This window comes from Sceloporus undulatus, chromosome 2 (genome assembly GCF_019175285.1).
Source record: "Sceloporus undulatus isolate JIND9_A2432 ecotype Alabama chromosome 2, SceUnd_v1.1, whole genome shotgun sequence".
Taxonomy (NCBI): domain Eukaryota; kingdom Metazoa; phylum Chordata; class Lepidosauria; order Squamata; family Phrynosomatidae; genus Sceloporus; species Sceloporus undulatus.
In genome coordinates this window covers 138,199,727-138,224,660 of record NC_056523.1, presented here as the reverse complement: position 1 = coordinate 138,224,660, position 24,934 = coordinate 138,199,727, and the positions used below count along the sequence as shown (strand labels likewise).

General features: G+C 41.8%; 2 protein-coding genes across 19 annotated transcripts in view; one reads left to right on the top strand and one right to left on the bottom strand.

The window, feature by feature from the left end:
* Positions 1–1,388: 1,388 nt before the first annotated feature.
* On the bottom strand, positions 1,389–21,070 carry GALK1 (galactokinase 1). Of its 2 annotated transcripts, XR_006102465.1 has the most exons (9): positions 20,782–21,070; positions 14,415–14,604; positions 9,767–9,886; positions 9,086–9,221; positions 5,151–5,332; positions 4,463–4,613; positions 3,328–3,490; positions 1,871–2,010; positions 1,389–1,651 (listed from the first exon to the last, which is right to left on the bottom strand). XR_006102465.1 is itself a non-coding variant. In XM_042454595.1 (8 exons), exons 1-8 carry the CDS (start codon positions 20,944–20,946, stop codon positions 1,577–1,579), a joined length of 1,182 nt encoding a protein of 393 aa, XP_042310529.1. In that variant the 5' UTR covers positions 20,947–21,068; the 3' UTR covers positions 1,389–1,576. The 2 variants fall into 2 exon arrangements, 1 of the variants encoding a protein (XP_042310529.1); XM_042454595.1 differs by lacking the exon at positions 1,871–2,010 and having other exon boundaries at positions 20,782–21,068.
* A 3,337-nt stretch (positions 21,071–24,407) lies between these two features.
* Positions 24,408–24,934, top strand: part of LOC121921183 — a 32,930-nt gene continuing 32,403 nt past the window's right edge. For 16 of the 17 annotated variants that reach the window (XR_006101867.1, XR_006101868.1, XR_006101872.1 and 13 more), the window contains exon 1: positions 24,408–24,540. Coding sequence is in view for 11 of the 17 variants with exons in the window: in XM_042448876.1 (XP_042304810.1) it covers positions 24,504–24,540 (37 nt within the window). In the remaining 6 variants the exon portion in view is untranslated. The remainder of the gene's footprint in view (positions 24,541–24,934) is intronic. The other variant, XM_042448878.1, reaches the window with a different exon arrangement.

Below are 24,934 nucleotides of genomic sequence, written 5' to 3'. Positions count from 1 at the left end.
ACTACCTCATAATTACACCAAAATGAACTGGAAGCAAGGTTTCCTCCACATTTTTTTCTCACTAAAGTTTAGATATGTCTATTTTCAGGTCCTGTTCCCATAAAATTTTGAACCCCAGTATTTGGGAAAGGGTAGTTGTTTCTGTGTATTAGTTCTCTCCAGTTTTTAGGAATAATAATACCCAGGTACTGTATTTGAAGGTCACTTTTTCAGATTTAGGTTTGATATATTTTGTAACTTATGCTGGATCTTAAAAAACTATAATAGAAGGTTGCAGAGAACACTGAAAATAATTTATTTTCACCCCTATATAAATTTGAAAATTACACAGAGAATTCTCTTCAAACTTTGGATGACTTTTAACTAATTTGAAAAAAAGAGCATAATATAATCTACAAAAATATTTGGCTTCTTTCGATATCTTTTATTCCAGCATTCTAGATAATTGTTTTAGCCACCTAAGGCAGAGTGAAAGGGGACAAACTTGCCCTGATTCTTTTTTGCTAATATGGATAAAAGTTTTAGATCCACATTAGCTACAAGAGTTGTAAAATGCTTTTCAAAGCACATGCATTCCAAAAGATGTAGGAGACATGAGAAGCAAAGAGCTGCTAAGCAAAGTAGTAAAGAAGAAGACCCAAATTTGCTCTGTTCTGGGCAAAGGCAGGAACAAACTGTAAAGCCTGGATCTCAGAGGATGTATCTTTTTGTGTTGCTAATGGAGTTTAAAGTGGACTTGACCACTCTGTCTTCCAGAGTTCACATGGCCAAAAGGGAGAAATGGCCTCTCCCTGTGTGGATATCTCTCCATACCATCTTAACTGACAACAACAGCAATAGCATCATGATAAAATGCAGGCCTGTAACTCTAACATCGTCATTTTTCTTTCACCTGTATGATTTTTAACAACTTTGCTTGATGACAATTGCTACTGCAGTTTTGAAAGCTTTCATCGTGTATTTTGTACATTTTGGTTGGCCCAATAAAGGTATAGCTGTTTTGTGGATTTGAGTTGTTCTTTATAGTCACTAATGTTAGACATAAAATTATGATCATGAAATCTCCAGCTTTCCTGGATGGTCAGAGGACCTAAACTCATCCTTTTGGATGCCTCCTTGTTTATTTATTTGTTTGTTTGGTTATTTATTTATTAGAGTATTTATACCCTGCCCTGCAGACTGGCAGTGGAAGGACTTAGGTGTGGACAGCATAACAAATAATTATTTCATAGATCACAATCATTAGCTTTTTCACAAATGGACACACACAAACAGAGAGAGGAGGTCTTGTGCTACACAACAGCAGAGCAAATTAGGCCTTCTCTGACATCAGATGAAGAGCAGATCCTCTCCCACAAATGTTAAGAAGGAAAGGAAAACACTACTTGTAAAACTGATATATTTTTAATGACATTAATGAAAGGTGTCAAAATAAATTCCTTAGTAAGTGAATTTGAGGTCTTTATCCCAAGCAAATAGGAATTAGGTAAACTTGCTTGGAGCTCTCTAAATTCTTCTGGTCTCTGATAACAGAGTAGCAGCAGCATATCCTTGTATGGATGGCAAGAGTTTCTTGTCAAGGCAAGGGATGTGCTTTAGCTCCACCGGAAGGTGTTGAGAAATAAAAAGTGGCTTTTCCACTGTATTTTTCCTAGCAATAAAAAACAAAGATTACAATCTATAATTGTTTGGATGAGTCAAAGTACAATATCAGGACACACAAAAAAAGAGCTTTCAGAGCAACACGTGGACTGTGTAATAAAGCTGATCCACAATTTCTAGAAGTCAGGTGTGGGAAACTTTTTCTGGCTCGAGTGGTGAATTCTAATATTTGGGGGCTGCTAGACCACTCCAATGATGGTATGCATCCCTGATGTGACTGGTCGTGTTGTGTTCACTTTCACATACTGCACCTCTGCCAGTGTAACCGCTGACACCAATGGAGATCGTTCAAAAGCCTCATTGTACCTGGGAGGGAGAATCCCTGACCTTTAAGGACTGATCAGTCACCTAGAAGAGATAAGGAGCTTTATCGCATGGGGGTTAAATCACTCCCCAGCGCATTCTAACGGGGGCGAGCAGGGGCACGCACGGAACACGATGGGCTCCGGATGGGGCCCAGAATGCGACTTTATTGCACGGGGGGACGCCACCTCCACATGTTCCCATCGCGTCCCAATTTGGTTCCAGAGGGCACCATTTCTGGGAACTGTTTCAAAGCGTCCCCAGAAATGGCGCCCTCTGGAACCGAATTGGGACGCGATGGGAACGCGCGGCGTCGTCGTCATCCCCCCATGCGATAAAGTCGCGTTCTGGGCCCCATCCAGTGCCCATCGCATTCCGTGCGCCCCCGCTCGCCCCCGTTAGAATGCACTGGGGAGTGGTTTAACCCCCATGCGATAAAGCTCAAGGTTAGGAGGAATCTGGCAGGCTACATGGAACATACTGCACTGCAGGTTATACTAGGACCACAGAGTGGAGGTTGCCCTGGCTGCTTGGGAAAGGGCAGACTGCAGGCCTAAAGTGGCTCCAGAGCTGTTTTTATGGCCCTTAAGTTTCCCCCCAAAATTGGGGGGGGGGGGATGAGTTGGTTTTTTACCCAACATTTCCCCAGATTTGTCCCTCTTGAACATTTCTCCAATAGGAGATGACCTTGAGATTTGACTTCTAGAGCACTTCCTGTAGAAAAAAGGTCTCTCCTGGTCCCAGAAAAGGCCAAAAATGTAGAAATATTGCTCCCCTATCATCCTAGGAGTTTGGGGTGGGCATTTGAGGGCAAAAATGTTTTTTCAAAAAACAATTGGTGAGAGGCAAGACATGTATGGCCCACAAAGGGCCAATGTGTCCACTGGCACCCAACAGTTGCCCACTCCTGTGTTAGACATATTGTCATCAGATAGTACTTCCCAAGGGCCAAACTAAATGTCACATCTTCATATTTTAACCACTGAAGAGCTCCACATCATAAAAGGGAGGTGTGGAGATTCATCATGTTTAACAACAAGAAGACCGTGTAGATGAGCTTAACTCATCCTACTAAATGAACATTCTTCCCATGCCAACTGCAAGAAGAACCCCATCCCCCTCACACCACATTAGATTGCTTAACTGAAGTGGATCTGTGGATGGAATTACTATGAGCTCAGTTTTGGTACTGCAAATGAACTTACCGTGTGCTCTGAACCATCCCCTTTCTTAATTCTATGTGTATTCCTGCTCCCCTGAGTAGATCTCATAAACTATACTTATGTCCACTTCGGATGCAAATTATGATAACATGCCAAGTAATTTGCCATATGGTAACATGCCATGTAGTCCCCCACATACCTTTATATGCCTCAGAACTTTCTCTGCTGCTCCAGATTCAAGTAACGTAACAGTGCAACCTCCAAACCCACCACCAGTCATTCTGCTTCCATAAACTTCAGGGATCTCCATGGCAGCAGAAACCAGCTCATCTAGTTCTGGACAGCTGACTTCATAGTCATCCCTGGAGGTGCAGGAGAGGAGAGGTCAGTGGGTGGAAGGCTATCACTGCCAACAAAAGTGAAGGGTAACACATTTCAACCAAACCATACCAACCCTTCCCTGCCAATATGTTAACCTGATCAATCAAGTTACACACACTCAGCTTCTAAAATGAAAGGCAATAGCAAATTCCCTTGAACAAACTTTGCCAAGGAAAACTCATTACGTGTTTGCCTTATAATCAATGTAGGTCAGAAATGACTTGAAGACACAACAAAAAATGGAAATATCCTTATAATAGAGATACATTTTTACAGAATGACTGAATTATCTTGCTCAAAATAGATAAATGAAAAGAAAACTATAAATTTGTAGTTTAGAATCAATACAGTAGTCTCATATGATCCTGAGCCAGAACAAATATAACAGTTTAGCAGTGACTTGAAAATAGGTTTCTTAACATTACAATCACTATACTGTACAGAGTTGAATGGTTACCAGTTCTGCACACATGATGCAATTCATAAACAGAACCCCTAATTTCACTAAAGCTCAGTCTACAATTATATGTAAAGCACTGAGTGCACTGGGTAGACCTGTGCTGACAAAGAGTCGTTATGGCTTGCAGGCCATGTATACACACAGCAAAATGCAGTCACATCTAGAATAATGTGTAAAATGGCTCTTCTGAAAAATGATACAAAAGGCAAAAAAAAAAAAACAACCCCCACAACATTCTTTCTACAGTGGGCCCTTTTTATCCACTGGGGTTTGGTTCCAGGACACCCCATGGATGCCCAAATCCATGGATGCTCAAGCTGCATTAAATACAATGGCATATTAAAATGGTATCCCTGTTATAAGATGGCAAAATCATTTGCCATTTGGAATTTCTACTTAATTTGAATATTTTCAAGCCATAGATGTTTGAATTCTTGGATAAAGAATCTGTGGATAGGTATACAGTGTAATTGTCTCTGAGGTGTCAACCTACCTCAAGGAGTTGTGACTCTCCACCATTAGTTGTCCAAACGTCTGATAGTCCCTGGACTTTAGTGCTTCCACAGCTCTGGTAGTGCGCTCTATCTCTCCAATGACATGTCTAGCTCGCCTGTACACCTCCTCACTAAGAAGGCCCTTCACCTCTAGGAAGGGAGGCAGGGAATGAACCATTCAGGTAGGTAGACACGACTAAGAAAGTCTCCCTGAGGAGTAACCCAAATTTCAAACTATACCCTTGAGAACAGGAGTGGGCAGAGTACAGCCTCTGAAAACACTTCTGTGGTTCTTGAAGCTCCCAACAGAAAATCTCCAGAAAATCCCCAGACAAATGAAAACATGTGAAAAAACACCCATTGCACAAAATCTCACTCATCTCAAATACTTCCATTTCCCTCTCTAGTCACTCTCAAAATGGTAACAAAAAAGTCAGAGATATTTAGCATTGCTGGGAGTGGGGTTGTAGTGACCACAGGGGGGGGAGGGAAATCTGTCCTCATCCCATTCTCCATGTACTTGCCCACCCCAATTTAGAAGAAGCTGTGGTAAAATATAAATTCAGATACATTGTACATGAATGAATAATATTGACCCTTTCCTGTCCATTCCCTTTTGATCTAAGGCTAAAAGTATATATTTATATTTATAATTATATATATTTATATATTTAAAACAAGACTTACTCTCTAAGTCTGTCATAGTTGCTTCTCTCAAGCTTGGTTTGCCAAGCACCTTTGCAGCCTCTTCACACTGGTGCCGACGGGTGGGGTACTCGCTGCCTGTCAAGGTGTGCCGTACATTGGAGTTGGTGATGAGAACAAGTACATTTGGATCAGCCAGAGGTACTAGGCAAGTCTCCAGTGACCTGCATTCACAAGATCACAGAACATCATGTCAAAGATATGAGGTTTTTAAATGTTAAATATTTCTGAATTCTGAGTGATTCTGCTTGTGGGTGCATGTTTATATTTTCACAATATTGACAGAAATGTTTTCCCTCTTTGACATTCCTCAATGAAGAAGGGTTCAGACAAACCCTCTCACATGTTGGAAGAAGAACACATGGTGGTGAAGAGATCTGTAGGACTGCATGGAATGGCCTCTCTTCTCCTCTACACCCTTACTATCTGCATGCCAAAGAGTGTCTGAAGGGGTCTCATGTTCATGATGATGCACACAGGGCTTCTGTATACAAGGAAGGGACCCTGTTCAGGCCAGGAGTTTCCCCCCACAAGGATGAATTTTATGCTCTAGCACAAAAACAGGCCAACTGAATGCATGGATAGGAGGAATACGACTACTGAATGCATAGATAGAAAGCATGCATCAGTAGTAGGAAACTGGGCCAACTCTGTTACCCACATTCACAAAGTCTTCCAGTTTGGGAGGAGAGACCCTTTGAACCTCTCTAGGAATCTTTTATGTTATAAACACTTTAGGCAAGAGAGACATCTTCATGGGCCTTGGAACAGGGGAGATGAGGCGTACTCAAGACCCCCATCCTGAGACTAAGCTGCAGGTATGAGTCCCTCCGTAATAATCAGGCAAATTGTACCACCAGGGCCTTGTTCCCACTACGTTTAAATCGGGATCGGGATCTGGGTTAAAAGGGCATGGTTCCCACTGAATCTGATTTTAGAAATCGATTCAGAAAGGGGGACCATGCTTTTTGACCATTTTTGCCCATTTAATCCACATCAAAAAGAGGCTGGGAAAACAGGGAGTTTTGGGGGCTGAATCAATGTATTTAGAAATAAATTGATTCAGCCCAAGTGGCAACCAGGCGGATTTGAATCGGATTTGAATCTGCTCTGCTTCCCACTGGCCACCCAGCCCGGCGGGGCCAGCTGGCATTGCATGGCCTCTCCTGCCCCAAAATCCCCAGCCCAGCCTCCTTACTGGCTTCTTTGGCCACTGACTGGCTTTCCTGCGTTTTTTAAAAAAATTCCTGCAGCCAGGAAGGCCAGAAAAAGGTCACAGAGAAGTCGGATGCCTTGTGACCTCCTTGCTGGCTTCTCTGCGACCTCCTTTCAGCCTTCCTGGCTGCGGGAAAGGCCACAAGGAAGCCAGTCAGCAGCCAAAGAAGCCAGTAAGGAGGTTGGGCTGGCAATTTTGGGGCCAGGAGAGGCCAGAGATGGGACGGGCCATCAAGCTGCCCCCCGCCAGTTGCTGATTTCTGAACCGATTCCTGAAACCTGCACAAACATAGTGGGAACTATGTTTGTTCAGAACCAGTTTCAGGAATCGATTCAGGAAACAGATTTTCTGGTAAGTGGGAAAGGTCCCTAGGACTCCTATTACAGTTGAGCCCCCTCAGGATTTATCAACCAGAAGCGTATTAAATGATCAATACTATATTTTGTTATTGCTTTCATGGTATTCAGATTGATATCATCTTCAGCTGGATGATGATGATGATTGTTTTAATACAACATACTGTGTTGTTATCAAAACATATCTGCCACTTGTCAATTGGTAACAACAATGACTGACAATGCCCCCCACCAACTTAAAAAGTGGTAGGGTCCCTGGACCTCTTGACTAGAGCTTGAGAAAGCTCATTTGGGAACTAAAATCCCAGCATCCCCTAGTCTGAAGGATTCAGACTATGTATTCCAAACTTTAACTCTTCCAGGTTATTCCTTTGGTAGCAGAACGCTTTGAAGCTCTTCTTGCAGCTAAGCACTGCAGTGACCTTTTACACTAAGCATTTAAACACTCTGATTCCATGGCACTATTCTATGGAATTCTGGGATTTCCAATGGAGGAAGGGGCCTTTAGCATTCTCAGCCAAAGAGCTCTTCTGGTGCCTCTGACCAAAATACAAAATCCGGGATTCCACGGGATGCAGCAAAAGTGGCATCATATAGCTATAACTGTGTAGTGTGAAAAAGTCCCAGCATAAAAAGGGTCTGAAATCCAAAAGTGTGTGAACTTAATTTGACTGCAAGATAGTTTGCTCATCCCTCTCCCATTTTTAGGCTGTGGGGAAAAGGAGATGGCTTGTTGTTGTTTAGTGACTCTGGCACCATTTTAATAGCCCCAGACAGACAGCTATACCCTGTCTGTCCCCCAGGTTGGGAAATGTGCACATATGCCTGGGAACATTCATAGTCATTTACTGTGACACAGCAGCCCTTGCAGACGATGGAATACTGATAAACTTTTCTTGGTTTTAATAATAATAATAACAACAACAACAACAACAACAATAATTTTTATTTATACCCTGCCTTTCCATAAAAATGATCAAGGCGGCTTACAAAGATTAAAACATTGCAGTACAAGATAATAACAATTACAATATGAAAGTTAAAAACATTGCTACAAGGAATGGGAACAGGAATCAGTAAAAACACATATGTCAAGGGCAGGAAAAGGAAAAATCGATTTACAATGGTCCGGGGTCAAAAGGAAAACAAGGGGCAGAGAAAAGAATAATTAAACTAAGGTGGGAATGCCAACCGAAATAAATGCATTTTTAAGTTTTAATATATTGCTGGCATCCTTTAGTTATTTTTAATTACATTTAATTAGTACAATAAAAATAAAATTCAAGCTTTTCCAGCATTTTCACATTTTTTTACAATAATAGTTTTCTTCTATCACTTCCATGTGTTATGTTCTGCTGTACAGATTTCTTTCCGATATTATATAATCCCCTTCTCAAACTATAGTTACACTCTTATTGATTACTGTTTGAAATAAATCTGATATATTACAACATATTCCTTATCTTTTTAAATGTTAACAAATAATATAGTGTGATACATATTTTATGCTCCTCCTCTGCATCTCTGTTGCCCTTAGGTTAGCATTTCTGTTGATTCATCAATGTTTTTCTCCTTGGCTATCTTTGTTAATACTGGAGTCCTGTTTTGTTTTTGTTTGCTTTTTACTATCTCTTGTTTTCGTCTTTTGATGTTTGTTTGATGTTTGTTTCCTTATTTGTCGACTTTCTTTAATATTTTAATCTTGGTTATTTCAAATTCTTAACAATTCCTTCTTTATTCCCCATGTCTCTTCCCAGTAACCTAAAATTGGTGACCACTCTCTTTCAAGTTTTGTCAATGATTTATTGTTAACCATATACGTTAATCTGTCAATTTCTCTTGGTTCATTTATTTTTTGTATACAATTTTCTATGATGACAATTCTTCACTTTTCCATTTCATAGCTATCATCAGCCTGGCCACAGTTATTAAGTATAGTAGCATGGGCCAAGATTAGTTTTCATCTGTTTCTTTTAAAGGTGATGTTATATTTAATAAGTAGAGTTCTGGTACCATAGGAAATTTTTTTAAATTGCCTTATGTATCTTTGCCCAGTACTTCTTTATTATTATGCACGGCCACCACATGTGGCACAGTGGGCCTATATCTTTGTGGCACCTCCAACATTTATTGTCCTTTAGATTGTACAACTTTTTTAGCTTTGGTGGTGCTGTGTGGATTGCTGGCATCCCTTAACTATCAGTATGTTCAAGAAAATCCTCCTTTACACCAATGGCTTGTTCTAGTGTTAGCTATTTGCAGATCTGCCAGTAAGCTCTGATTGTATCAGGCTTCAGCTTATTAAAGTAGACTGAAAGGCATCAAGGCTAAGATAATGTCCTCACCTGCAGTCCAGCAGCAAGGCATGGCCCTCCGTCCCCATCACAGAGATGAACTGGTCCATGATTCCACAAGGCATCATTGCAAAGGTGTGTTCGGCTTTTTGGCATACTAATGCCTTAGCAACTGGATCCCTATCATCTGTGATGAGGAGGAGAGACAGTGACCAGTAGATCAGTTCTTTTATGCTTGAGTTTGCATTATATGTACTTTCTCTGAAAAATGAGGCTGAGAATATGACTTCAGCTGGATTAGATGAAAGAAACACAGACTTTACCTGTCTGTTTCCAAAAGCTACCAGGGGGATACTTTAAAAGGGGGAGGGGACACAGAAGCTGCCTTTCATCCAGTCAGACTGTTTGTCCCTAAAGGCCAATACTTTGGGTGGCAACAACTCTCTATAACAAGTTGTTGCTGCCCACCAATGTCGTTGGAAGGTAACTGTCATCAGCCATGCTGAGAGGCTTTATGAGTGCTGCAGTGCAAAAACTATCCCAAAGGCCTTTAATCTAAGAGCTCAGGCAGAGAATGGTCTTTCCCAGCCCTTGCTGTCATCAGGGATGCCAGGGATTTAAACTGGAACCAGTTGGATGCCAGGATAGTGCTTTGGTACTGAGTTATGGCCCCTTCCAGTTCTATTGAGTGAACGTGGTTAGCAGTAAAAGAAATCCAAGAACAATTCTTACCTGGACACAGCTGCTGCAGGAAAGTGTAGGTAGCCACTTCCAAGGAGGCTGAGCTCGAAAGACCAGCACCCAGTGGAACACTGCTAGTTATAACAGCATTAAAGCCTGGGAGAGGGCCAGCTACAGGGGGACAGAAAAGCAACAGGACAGAACATCCACTTTCAGCAAACACACCAGGATACACAGATTTTTTTAAAATATCCCTAAGGGCACCACATAACCACCAGTCATCTGTCACACACACTGAAAGAGGGGAAGAGACTCAGTGTACAGTGGTGCCTCGGGTTACGAAATTAATTCGTTCCGCGGCCGCTTTCGTAACCCGAAAAACCTTCGTAAGCCGAAATGCCATAGGCGCTAATGGGGAAAAAGCCGCGGCTCCGCCGCGGCTCCATTTAAAATAGCGCCGGAGTTTTTTCGTAACCCGAAAAAACTTTCGTAATCCGAAACAATAAATCCCTATGGGATTTTTTCGTATCCCGAAAAATTCGTAACCTGGGTATTTCGTATCCCGAGGTACCACTGTATTCCCATAAGATGGATATGTCACTTTGAAGAGCTGATAACACAGTGAACTGAGCAAACAGTTCCTTCTTAAAGGTTGCTCCAACTACCTGCATAAAACTCAGGATCACATTTTGTTTACTGACTATACAGTGGTGCCTCGGGATACGAAATGATCGCGTTACGAAATTTCCGGGATACGAAAAAGTCGGATTGGCAAAAACTGTTTCGGGTTACGAAATATTTTTCGGGTTACGAAATTCATTTCGGCGCGAAATTCAAATGCTGCTATAGGCTTTCCAGTGCTAACGGAGTATTTCGGGTTACGAAATTTTCGGGTTACGAAAGGAATGGCGGAACGAATTAATTTCGTAACCCGAGGCACCATTGTACTGCAGACACAACATACTGGTTTATGTTAGTATATAATGCACACTAGTATACAACATACCATATTTTATATTGCAACACACTGGCCCTCCCACGTTTTGAAAGCAAATCATCATCCTGCACTACACTGGTTATGCTGGCTGAGGTTTATGGGAATTGCAGACTAATAACATATTTTAACTATGTTGCTTTTAACTGTTGTAAACCGGCTTGAGTGCCAAACTAAGGGAAATGTGGGATATAAATAAATAGAAGAGCCAGTGTGCTGTAGTGTTTTGAGCACTGACAACTCTAGAGATCAGAGTTTGATTCCCTGCTTGGCCGTGGAAACTCACAAAGTGACCTTGGATAAATCACGCTCTCTCAACCCCACAAAACCCTGTGATAGCTGTTCGCCTTAGGATTGTTATTCATCAGAAACGACTTGAAGGCACACAACAACAAATAAATATAGGTTTTTTGTGGGTTTTTTGGGCTATGTGGCCATGCTCTAGAAGAGTTTCATCCTGATGTTTCGCCAGGATCTGTGGCTGGCATCTTTCTCTGAAGATGCCAGCCACAGATGCTGGCGAAACGTCAGGAAAAAACTCTTCTAGAACATGGCCACATAGCCCAAAAAACCCACAAAAAACTATGGATGCCAGCCACGAAAGCCTTTGACTCCACAAATAAATATAACTGTATAATAGTGGCACAGTAGTTAAATGCCTGTACTGCAGTCACTCACTCAAAATCATAAGGTTGCAAGTTCAATACCAGTCAGATCTCAAGCTTGACTCAGGCTTGCATCCTTCCGAGGTCACTAAAATGAGTACCCAGCTTGTTGGGGGCAATTAGCTTACAGTTTTTAACTGCTTAGACACTGCTAGTTCAGTATGAAGCGGCATATAAATGAAGCTGTTTTTATAACTCAAACATTGGGAGGGCAACAAGCAGACTAAACTGCACACAAAAGCATGAGTATAATTTTTTTTTTGAATGAGGACAAAAATGCTAACTCTAGCATAGACATGATGGAGAGAAATAGTACTCAATGTGAAATACTCTGTCAGAACATGATGGCACGGATAAGATTAGGCACAGATAACGGAACTTAGGCATCAGTTAAGTAGCTGATTTTCTACCCCCCCCCCCCCCCCAATTATTTATTTCATAGACTCAAACCAGAAACATTTGGAAGGTTTTAACCAAGAGCATGTACCACAATTTGTCAGATTCCCTCCCCCATCCATTTACTTCTAAATCGACATGTATAAGTCTGCATTTCATGATGACAAACATGCTTATTTCCTGCCATTATTCTCAAACAGAAGTGAAGATCTTTGCTTACATCAAGTGTTTTATTTTTGCGATATTGATTGATTGATTGATTGATTGATTGATTGTCTTGATATGGTGGCTGCCTTGGAAAGGCAGGGCAGAAACATCTCATACCAGGGCTGGGAAACCTGTGCCCTTGAACTCCAATTCCTGGTCAATCTAAACAACAGTGATGAATGATGGGACCGATAGTTTATCAACATCTGAAGAACTACAAGTTCCCCAGTCCTGCCATAAATAAACAACATTAAAATTAAAATAAATCAATTTATTATAGACACAGTTTTAGATAGAGTGGGCTCTTAGTATCCACTAAGATCTGGTTCCAGGACCACCACGCCATGGATACCAAAATTCATAGATGCTGAAGTCCCATTATGGAGAATGGCACAGGAAATTTGTGTACCTTGCATAAAATGGCAAAATCAAGGTTTGCTTTTGGGAATTTTCTTTTTGTGTGTGTGTGAATATAAGTCATGGATAGTGGAATCCATGGATACAGAATCTGTAGATATGGAGGGCCAACTGTATATCAAGATTGACTGTTTTCACTGGAAAGATATATAGGCGCGGGACAGACTGTCCAAAAAGGACAGTCTCCCAGCATCTAGTTTGGGTCCGCAGGGAAGCCGCAGCCTCCAGACAGTAGGACTTCCCTGCGGACCAAAAAGAACCCGCAAAAAGCGGGTTCTTCTTGCGACGCCATTATGACGTTGCAGTATGCCAGTGGCGCACTCGCAACATCATAATGGCGCCGTGACATGCAGATGCTATGCTTCTGGCACGTAACGGTGGTGGTGCCCATCTGTACAGGGTGCCGCCATTTTGATGTCCTTGTCACATGTGAGGGGTGAGGAGCATCTAGAAGCGACGACCCTCGCACGTGACGAGGGCGTCCTTTCATGTCCATCTGGACCAAGCCATAGTTTTGGTTTAATTAGTAAAAAGGTAAAGGTAAAGCTTTCACCTTTGACAAGATTGTCTAGTTGTGTCCAAGTGTAGGATCTGACTTAATTAGTACATGTCTAACTTAATTAGTACAGGACATTAAACTGTGGTTAAGCAAAGGAGTGGACTAAAGACACTCTTCCAGATGTTGCTGGAATGCAACACTCATCAGTGAGAGATGTGATGTGAGCTGCAGTTCAGCAATGTCTAGAGGGCCACACTTTGTCCAGCGCTGGTTCAGAATTATGGGCATGAAGTTATTTTACCATAAGTGAAGCACTGAGCTTGCACACATCCCTTTATCTTCTTCTCCTCCCACAAGTTAAAAGAAACTTGAATCAACTGCTTAAATTGCCCAACAACAAACTCAAAATTGTATGGCTGTATTGTTTTATATAGCTTATTTTAAACATGACTCCTGGTCCATACCCAATGGGAACTGGAGAAAATGAAACTGAATCACAGCTTGTTCCCTCTCCCAGCCCTGTGGAAAGAGAGCCTATGGTCTCACTCACACTTGCAAACGCTTGTGCCCATAACATTAAATCCTGCCTCAGCCTTACACATGAACCAGACCATTGTTGTTTGTTTGCTGCATTCAGTGACTTGGAGGCAGGTAAGGGGGCTTAGAAGAACTGTTGATTTTATAGTCTCACCCTTCACCACCCAGCTGTGCCAATCGACATTTATAGCAATTGACCACATGCCCCTTCTATAAAGGAAGAGGTATTAAATTAGGTAAGAAAGTACTTCTGCACACGTACAGAGTACTTTATGCTCACCACTGAGCAACAGTAGTTCCGCCCTCTCCATAACAAGTCTTACTTCCAGGGCTAAGACTTCCTTGCATGCCTCTCCTCTGTCCTTTTAAAATGAAAGCGTGGCCAGCGCTCCCATACCAGCATTCTAAAAACACTGCCCACATTATCTGGAAAGTTTTAAGGCATTATCCCCATGTCACAGTGATGCTCTTACGCTATCACATCACCTTTAATGAGTATATTTTGAAGCTGATCATATCCTCTTATACCTTTGGTCCATACAGTGTTCCTACTTGGAGGAGGGGGAAGGTCTGAACCTTTCTACCCATGTGTATCACCATGGCCTTGTTTTCTCTTATACTTGCCAAAGACTGCAATAACTTCAGATCTTAATAATAATAATAATAATAACAATAATAATAATAATAATAATAGTTTTTATTTTTATCCCGCTTTTCCGCGATGATCAAAGCGGCATACATATTAAAATTCAACATAAAAATACATACACATCAATAAAAACAATGTAAAAATATCATATTAAAAACTATTACACAGCCAGCTTGGTTGGATTGATCCAAAAACATTGTGAAAATTGTTACACAATAGGGGGAGAGGGCATAATATCACATCTCATGGGGGGAAAGCTTGGTGAAAGAAAAAAGTCTTAAGGTTCTTTCTGAAAAGATCCAGGGACCATTTGAACCTCTCCTAAAAGATCTTACCTTTATAATGTTGGACAACCCCCTTGACATAGTTAGCCCAGCGTGGTTCTCCAGGTTTCAAGACAAGCCCTTCCCCTGGAACTGGGAACTGCACCTTTTTAGGATCTTCAGCTTCCTCAGCTGTTGTGACAATGGATATTATTTTGTCTTCTCTTGGACTCCCAACTATCACTGTATACATCCGCAAGGCCTGATGGAAAAGACAGTCACTGAATCTCTCAAAGTCTAAAACAGGAGCAAAGGTTTGGTGAAAGCTATCTTTCAAATGGCATTTTACCACCATTGGTTGATCATGACCACAAATTACCATATATACTCATCTATAAGTTGAGAAATGTTTGCCCAAAAACTGACCCAAAAATCCCAGGTCGACTTATTTACAGGTCAGTATGTTAATTTGATAGCCGCTCTTTCAGATTTCTCCATACAGTTGACAGATCAGTTTATTTCTCTCTTGCACCAAGCAGAAAGGGTTCTGGGTGACTGGTTGCTTTTAAACCAATAGAGTCACTCTCCCACCCACTGTCTGGGGAATGAAGGATGAAACGAAAGCTGAAACGCTGAAGGAAAAAGCCTCATACACACATTAAAGAAGCCTCCAAGTTTTACCCTTGACCTAACCATAGGTCATGGCAAAATACATAATTTTGGCCTCAAAACCTGCTCTCGACTTATACATGAGGTCAACTTATAGTCAAGTATATATGGTAAATGGAAATAAAGAACAGAAAAAAACATGCAGATATCACAACAGAAGAACGATTGACTCTTCAACATACTGATATCTCATTTCCTCCAGAGAGCTCAGACCAGTGCACATGACTCTCCTACCTGTGACACGGGTCAGGTTGAAAGAATGTGGCTGGTTTAACATCACCCAGTGAATTTTATGGGCCAGCACAGAATTGAACCTAGATCTCCCAAAACACTCTGAATCACTACAGCACATTGGCTCTCTCTATGCCAATCAGTATTTCTCAAATGCAGTCACATGGAATTTTTTTCCTACATCTATTACTCGATTTGCTCCACTGACTTATGAAGGATGTGCCTTGGTTTTGGTCACTGAGATAAACCAATGTAGAAGCATATAATTTCTGGCTGAGTAGGTGGGATGGAGAGAAGAGGGAAAAAGGGAAACAGTACAGTACATGGTTGATTCAGTCACACGAGTTCAAATTTCACAAGATAAGTTATTGGTATGAGCTAAATGGTCTGCAGTGACTAGACCACTCATAGTGCAATTCTATGTATATTTACTTAGAAGCAAAAAATGCCTGTGCTCAGAAGAGTTTAAAGGTAAAAGGTATAAGGTAATTTACTCTCTAGTAAATATGTTTAGGATACCAGGTTCAGGCTGTAACTGCAGCTAGACCAGGGGTATGAATCCTGTGGCCCTCCTGCTGTTGATGGTCTGGAAATCCCATCAATCCTTGCCAGCACAGCCAACAGGAAAGAAGGATGGGAACTGAAGTCCAGCTACATGCAACCACTGCAGCAAAGCTGTTGGGAGCAAAGAGGCACTGAGGGGAGTCTAAGTAATGCCATCCTTTCCATCTCTTTCTTTGGCCTATGTACTTAAGCCTTTTCCTTTGTTCCTTCTTTGTTCCCTTTCTCTGGGAAGAGAACATCCCTGAGGCTCCAACCCCAATAATGGCAGCTAGCTTACACACACATGAGAGTCAGGTTTAAGGGGCTCTTGTAACCAAGCAGAGGCCAACTTCTTTTGTAAGTTGTAGCCAAGTATAGCCAACTTCTTCCTGAAAAAATACTTAAGCTGATTTTTTTAACCTTACAAGAACATTGAGAATAATTCCCCCAGTTTCTACCAGAAGCTCATATTCCACTAACCCTGCTGCTGCTGGTTGTTGTTGTGTGCCTTCAAGTCATTTCTAACTTATGGTGACCCTAAGGCTATCATGGGGTTTTCTTGGCAAGATTTATTTAGAGGAAGTTTGCCATTGCTTTACCCTGAGGCTGAGAACATGTGACTTCCCAAAGTCACCCAACGGGTTTCATGGCCAAGATGGGAACTGAACCTTGGCCTCCAGAGTCACAATTCAATGCTCAAACCACTACGCCATGCTGGCTCACTCTACTTGATATAAATACCAAATATTCCTACAATGGCAACAAGTAGGTGGTGCCAAAATTTCACAGAACAAAGTAGCTTTCAAAGTGGGATCTGAACGAAAGAAGGTAATATCACACAGGTGTTCTGAGAGGTAACATGAAGCAAAGGGAGAAAAGTGTGAGAGTCTTCTGAAAATCAAGAGACCTGAGAGTAGAGCAAAGTCCATGGGCAAGAACAATATAAACTCCATCTTTCAACATCTATCTGACTTCGTTCAAGCTACAGCCTTCTAAATGGTGCTTTAAATTCTAATAATTCTAAAAAGGCAGTGGGAATCTAAGAACTACAGGCAAATGCAAACAAATTCAGTATCTTCAGGTGGAGGTACCCCAATCCAGAAGGCTATATTTATTGCTCAGAGGAAACTCTTGATTCTTGCTCAAGCTTTTGGGACACTTCTTCCCTAAATTATAAATGTTTTGCAACAGGAAGACATTTTAATTACCAGGTTCAACTTTACAAACACTAATCTGTGTTAGACAAGGAACGGTTCACTCTGTTCAATGGGCCAGGTTAAGACCAATGGTATAATACCTGACTAAACTGATTGGTTTTAAATCACATGTGACATTTTCTGCTTTGCAGTAGATAAAACCATATGTTATTTAGTTGTGTGTGACTCCAGGAGCTATTCCACACAAATTCCATACAAATTAGGCTCTCTTCCTAACAAAGGGGCTTGTAACCTCACAAAGAGCCAGTGTAGTGTAGTAGTTTGTGTGCTGGACTCCAACTCTGGAAACCAGAGTTCGATTCCCAGCTTAGTCGTAAAACCCACTGGGTGACTTTGGGCAAGTCACACTCTCAGCCTCAGGGGAAGGCAATGGCAAAACTCCTCTGAACAAAATCTTGCCAAGAAAATCCCAAGATAGGCTTGCCATAAGTCAGAAATGATTTGAAGGCACACAACAACCAAGGACTCAAAACAAACTAGATCTCAAAGGCAATCGGTTTTTTGTCTTGCCAATGGAATTTAATGTTTACTTTCTGGACTGAATTTCCCAGCAGCCACACAGCCAGGAGGAGAAGGAACCTACCTGCATGAATACCCTTCCACACCATCTTGAACTGAGGACAACAACCACAACATCTTGACCAAATGCAGGGCTATGTCTAACATCATCAATGTTTTCCCTTTTCTTTCTCCTGTATCATTTTTAACTCCTTTGCCTGATAAGCCAGTGAAGCTTTGAAAGCTTGCAAAACATATGATGTGCAGTTTGGTTGGCCCAATAAAGATATCACTGTCTTGTGGGTTTTGAATGATACATGCTTTGCTCTAAGGCCAACACGGCTACACCTGGATATGCTCAGCGGTTCACTTTGATTAGGTAAAAATATACCCTGAACATCTTTTCACATTTCTCAGTTACAGCACTATGAATCCACCTTAACTACCATGCTGCATCCTATGGAATCCTGGGACTGGCAGCTGAATCCTCAGCCAGAGAGCTTTTCCGGGGCTTCCAAACTACAAGTACAAACTACTGTGTAGTATGAAAGGACTCCAGGTAAATATTTTTAAGGGATAGCTCAGGGCAGGGCTTCTCAGGCTATCTGATGTGGGGGAACCACAATTATTATTTTGCCTCACTCCAATGTGCCAGGGACCAGCACTAAATTTGTACCTATTGGGTATGACTGTGTCTTTTTTCTTGGAAATTTGTCAGGGACCGGCACTCGAACAGCACCAGTATTGGATACCCTTCAACAACAAGCCCAACAACACGATAAACTCTGCTTTTCCGACAATGACCCATCCCATGAGGGAAATGTTACCTAATGCAGGGATGGGAGGTGTTCCATGTATGGGTTGTTGTTGCTTATTCAGAGAATCACAGAGTTGGAAGAGACCAGAAAGGTAGAGTTGCCCCCATCCTCTATTTCCATATAATCAAGGTCACCAGATTTGGTCCTCCTTTTCCAGGACAAGTCAAACATTTCAACCTACTGTCCAGGAGCAATTCCAGAAGATCTTCCATTTTGAGAATGACAAGGGGCCAAACCACACTGCAGAAATAATCCAGTTTGAGACCACCTGCCCTGGCTTATTCCTAGGGAATCCTGGGAATTGCTGTAATCCGCTTGGATTCCCTGAGATTAAGCGGAATATAAATAAATAAATAAATAAATAAATATTGTTGTTGTTGTTACTATTATTATTAGTTTATTATGGCACCAAAGCTCCCTCTGACAGAAAGATTATCACACTATGCTTTTAAAGCATTGCTATTCCACTCTGACTGATCTGGCTGCCTCCTGTTGCATTCTAGGATTTGCAGTTTATGGAGGGGCATTTAGAATGTTCAGCCAGAGATCTCTTAGACCTCATTGAACTACAAACCCCAGAATGCAACAGGAGGCAGCCAGAGCAGTCAAAGTGGAATAGCACTACAATATGAGAATGTAGCGTGATATGTCTCGCAAAATTACAGTTCCCAGAATAGCCTAGCATTGAGCCAGGGCAGTTAAAGCAGTCTCAAACAGGATTATTTCTGAAGTGTGTGTTTTGGACTTATGAATCACAGATTTTTAATTGTATGGGTGTTTTCAGCTTTTATTTGGCCATGCTGTCAATTTTTCTCAAATGCCCTCCATTTTGCAGTGCCTGGGTCTTCCTTTGCAATTAGGATGGGATAAACCACAAAAGATTTTAAGTCAGTGGGTCCCAAACAGTGCCCTTTAATGAGGATTTTGGGCTTCAGCTCCCAGAATCCCAGACTATTGGCCAACATGGCTGAGGCTTCTGGGAGCGGAAGTCCAAAATGTCTTAAAGGGTTCTTGATTGTTATCATAGGTTTATTTTTATTGGCTTGCAATATTTTACTATTTAATGTCAATATATATTAATATGTATTTTGTTAACTTATTTTAGTAGAATGTACACCTTGGGCTGGTTTATTTTATTTTGTTTTACTCTATTTGTAACTGATTGTATGTACAGCCCTGTGTAAATTTACAGCGCTCTGTATGTTGTAGATCCTAGTCAAGGCTGAGTACTACTCTCACCAGTCCACAGCAACTTCAGCTTGACAGAACAGATAAGGAAGGGACCACGATCAGATGAAAACTCAGTCTAAAACTCAGTCGCTCCAGAAGGAATTCACATTTATCCCATTGTTATCTGATACTGTATTGATTTGATATTTGATCTTTTTAATTTGTTGTCTGCTTTTTTATCTAATTATATCTTGTATTATTATCTGTTGTTTAATATGTATTTTGTAGAATGTACGCCTTTGGCAGGTTTCATTTTTATCCATTTTATTGTTTGTATGTACAGCACTGTGTAAATCTACAGCGCTAAATAAATAAAGTATAATAACAACAACAACAATAACAACAACATTTCAAGAAATCCTGGAGCCCAGAAAAAAGGAAAATGGCTCTTTTTATAGGGGTCCAAACGAAGAGGCCCTTCTAATACATTTCATTGGCCATAGCAAAACTTTAAACATATAGAAGTTTTCGTACAATCCGAGTGCAGATATATGAATACATTAAAATATGCTTAAGGTACATGTGGCCATACTCGATTCTTTCCTTATCAGCTATGTGTTACCCTGGGCCCCCTTTCTGTACCAGGGATGCTATATGTCCATTTAGACCAGTGGTTCCCAACCTGTGGGTCAGGACCCCTTTGGGGGTCGAATCCCTTTCATGGGGGTAGCCTAAGACCATTGGAAAACACCTATTTAATTACAGTTATGAAGTAGCAACGAAAATAATTTCATGGGTTTGGGTCACCACAACAAGAGGAACTGTATTAAAGGGTCACGGCATTAGAAAGGTTGGGAACCACTGAATTAGACTCTACTCTCTACAATTATATATACTAAATATTGAAGTCTTCCCATCTCATATACATAAAGCATAATAACAGCAACAACAACAATAATAATAATAATAATAATAATAATAATAATAATAATGGGCACAGTTTGGGGAACAGGTGGTTCCCAACCTTTGGTTTCCCCCAGGTCTTTTGGACTCCAACTCCCAGAGGCCTCTGCCAGCTTGGCCAACAGTCGAGGATTCTGGGGACTGAAGTCCAGAACATCTGGAGGACTAAAAGTTGGGAACCAAAGGGGAGGGTGGGTGGGTGGGGAGGAGGGGGGCTATTTCCAAAAGGCTGCAAACAGAAATACAAAGCAAAAGCCTTTCCCCACCTATTATTATTACTATTATTATTATTATTATTATTATTATTATGCAGCCCCCGCCCTCTCTTACCATGGGGAGGACGAAGCCCTGGTTGTAGTCGGTGTGCTCCCCGATGAGGTTGACCCTTCCAGGAGCAGAGGCGGCGATCTTGGGATCCGCCCCAAAGGTCCTTCTGTAAGACCCCCGGGCAGCTGCCAGCAGGGAGCCCAGGTCGGGATCTCTGGGTCCCTCCATGGGGCTGGCCTGCAGCAGGGAAGTGTGCAAAGGGCAAGGGACCCAGACAGGAAGAGCAGGGCCAGTGCCCACTCTCAAGCCTTGCTGCTGGCACAGGAGCAAAGGTTGCAACTTGCAACACTGTCTGCGTTCTATACTTCCTCTCCATCGCTCCGCCCAGAGCACTCTGCCCAGCCTCCTCTAGGGGTCGCTAGACCCAGCTCCAGCTCCAGCTGCTGCTGCTGCTGCTGCTGCTTTACCTTCATCTTCCTCCATATCCATGCGATGACTCAAGTGGTGAAGACCCTGGTCCCTGACTCTGTTGATTGCAAGACTGGAAGGTTGGCAGTTCGAAGCCCAGCTGCTGCATGATGGGACTGAGCTCCTATCCACTAGTCCCAGTTTCTGCCAACCTGGTAGTTCGAAAGCATGCAAATGCAAATAACAACGACAACAAGTCATGGACCAGTATAAAAATAATATTAATATAATATAAAATATATAAAAGAATATAATATAAAATATATAAAAGCAATAACGTACAATTATTAAAACAAATCAGAAACAAGGAAATCAGAACTGGTCTCTGCCAACTAACATCAGCTGTTACCAATCATCTGAGAGCGTATTTTCACATATCATGTAACAAGATTTTGCTACCTTAAGTATAATACTTTGATTTTGACTGTCCAATAAACAGTTTAGATAAAAAGCATCAGTGCGTCCAGGAAATTTGGTTAGAAGAGGGGTGATCAGCTGAAGATGAATGTCCTTGTAAAATTGACAATAATATATAAAAAACAACATGAGCTATAGTTTCTATTGCTCCAGCATCACAAAGTCAAAATTGGAGTTCATGGGGGATTTTCCTATATTTCACTTCCAGTACTGCTGTACAGAGAACATTGAATTGGGCTAATGATAATGCTCTCCTGAACGTAGGCACTGTATAACTTGCAAATGCAAGTAGATAAATTCATGTCTGAGTGCCGCATGAGCTCCCATCACCAGTCCCAGCTACTGCCAACCTAGCAGTTCAAAAGCATGAAAATGCAAGTAGATAAATAGGTACCACTTCAGCGGGAAGGTAAACAGCATTCTGTGCAGTCATGCTTGTCACACGATCACAGAGTAGTCTATGACAACGCCGGCTCTTCAGCTTAGTAACAGAGATGAGCACTGTCCCCTAAGGTCAGACACAACAACCTTGTCAACAGGGAATACATTTACCTTTTCCCACTATATCCACAATGACCACATGTGGTCCTCCTTTTATTTTATTTTATTTTAAATATCTTTACTCAGAACACAGTTCACATACGGTTGGCCCTCCACCTTTGCAGCTTTGATTTTTGAGGGTTTGATTATCTTGCATTTTTGATTAATATGTTCTCTCTAGTCCTCTAGCTCAGCTCTGCTGGAAGGTGACCATAGAGCAGTGCTGGAGAACCTAGGACTTCCTAGAGAGAACACTTCAGCATCTGGCAGATGTTCACCACAGAGCTGTACTGGAGGATCTGGAGATTCCTAGAGAGGTGTTCTCTTGGGTAAAAAGTAGCAAGTATATTTCTATACCACTTATCAATACACTTAAGCACTCCTTAAGGGATTTACAGTGTATAAGATAAATTTCCCCCAAGAAGCTGGATATTCATTTTAGCAACCTACAGAAGAATGCAAGGCTGAGATGACCCTGATGAACTCGCAGCCTTGTGGTTTGTGAGTGAGTGGATGCAATACAGTACAGGCATTTAACCACTGTGCCATGAGAGCTTTTTCCAGAGTGATAGTCCTGAAGCAGGAGACATTTAAATGCAGCAGTATCTCTTATCCAAGATCCAATGTGGCGTAGTGGTTTGAGCGTTGGACTACGTCTCTGGAGACCAGGGTTAGATTCCCACTTGGCCATGAAATACTCTCTCATACTCTCTCAGCCTCAGAGGATGGCAATGGCAAACCCTGTCTGAAGAAACTGGCCAAGAAAACCCAATTATAGGTTCACCTTAGGGTCATCATAAGTCAGAAATGACTTGAAGGTGCACAACAACAGCAAAATATTTTATCCTGACTACACACAGCTGTCAACACATATGAGGGAGGGAGGGAGGGGAGGGGATGCTGTCCACATGCACCCTGCACTTCGGTTGCAACTTTCAAGAGCTCCTTCTTTGCTAGAGATGCAGAAAATGACTACCATGAGCAAAGATATATTTTTCAAATGTATGTGTTTGGAGAGGGGGGGAATTGGCTAAAATGCCTTCAAGATATACTAACAAGTGGCTTGAGTGTTGAACTAGGACTTTGGAGATCAGGGTTCCATTCCCTTCTTGAATGTAAAAATGCAGTGGGTGAGCCTGGGCAAGGCATGCTCTCTCAGCTTCAGGGGAAGGCAGTGGCAAACTTCCACCTTGTGCTAGGTATGCTTTAGGGTCGCCATAAGTCAGAAGCGACGTGAAAACACATAACAACAAAAATGTGCTGTTTTCATGGGGATAGCCCTACTTCTTGCTGCAAAACAAACAAACTCTGCCCAGCTGGAGAGGCTGTGTTACATAATTTTAGAGATAAGGGGGAAATAGCCTAGTGGTACAAGTCTGCAAGTGGTACAGAATCCTGGAATTTGTTAGGGGAATCCTGGGAAATGTGGCACCAGATCTCTCTGACAGAGAAGGCTGTCTCACAGAACCACAGTTCCCAGAATTCTCTAGCATTGAACCAGGGCAGTTAAAGCGGTTTCATACTGGATTATTTCTGCACTGTGTGTTTGGACTTAAATGTCTCTCAGAAAATTACAGTCCTCAGTATTATATTGCACTGAGCCCAGGGCAGATGATGATGATGATGATGATATTTCTTTTAAAGCTATCTCAGACTGGATTATTTCTGCATTGTTTTGGACCTAAATGCCTCTCACAAAACTATAGTTCCCAGTATTACACTGCATTGAGCCCAGGGCATATTATTATTATTATTATTTATTTATTTATTTATTTTAAAGTGCTCTCAAACTGGATTATTTCCGCTATTGAATTATTATTATTATTGGACCCTGGGCAGATAATACTGTAATAATAATAATAATCCTTTTAAAGTAGTTTTAAACTAGATTATTTCTTTTAAAGTGGTCGGCAGTATGCAGATAAATTATGTGCAGTATGAAGATAATAATAATAATTAAATTTCTTGTAAAGCGGTTTCAGACTGGATTATTTCTGCAGTGTGTGTGCTCTGGATTTAACAGCGTGGAATGGATGCACTGATGCAGCCCCTTTGCTTCCAGACCTGTGTCTAAAGCGTTCCAAAACTGGTGGAACGTTCCATTTAGGGGAATAAAAGAGGGATAGGAAGTAATATCCAAGTCCATGAAAGGGGCCACTGGGTATAAAGGAAGCCTGTGGAGGGGGTCCCTGGACTAGGATTCCTGCACTTGGTTCCCTTGGGCTCCTGCTTCCCTCCTCATCCCCCCCATTGGCAGTGCGTGGGATGGTACCTCCCAGAACGCCTATCCCTACCGTTGGAGGCAAGGTCTGGCAAGAATACCTTGAGTGCTCCGAGGGAGAGAGGAGCTCAGCAGAAGGATGAGCGCCAAGGAGCCCCTCCTGGGCACCCTCAAAGGTCAGAGGGATGGGCATCTGTTTAATTGATGCATTAGGGGAGGGAGGGAATAAGAGGGATTATGGTTGTATTGGATGGATTTTTATTGTAAGCCGCCTCGATCCCGATGGAGAGGCGGCGTAAAAATAAAGTTTTATTATTTATTTATTTATTTATTACTATTATTAAGGGATGCAGAGCCACTCACAGCACCTGTAACCATGCTGCCACACTGCAGAATCTTTGACACCACTTTGAACTACCATGGCTCCATGCTGTGGAATCCTGGGATTTGTAGTTTTGCTAGGGCACCAAACTTCTCTGATACAAACGTGTGTGTCGTGTGTGCCTTCAAGTCCGTTTATTATGTTGACTCTAAGGCTTTATCCTTCCATAGTTGTTGTTGTCTTGGGAA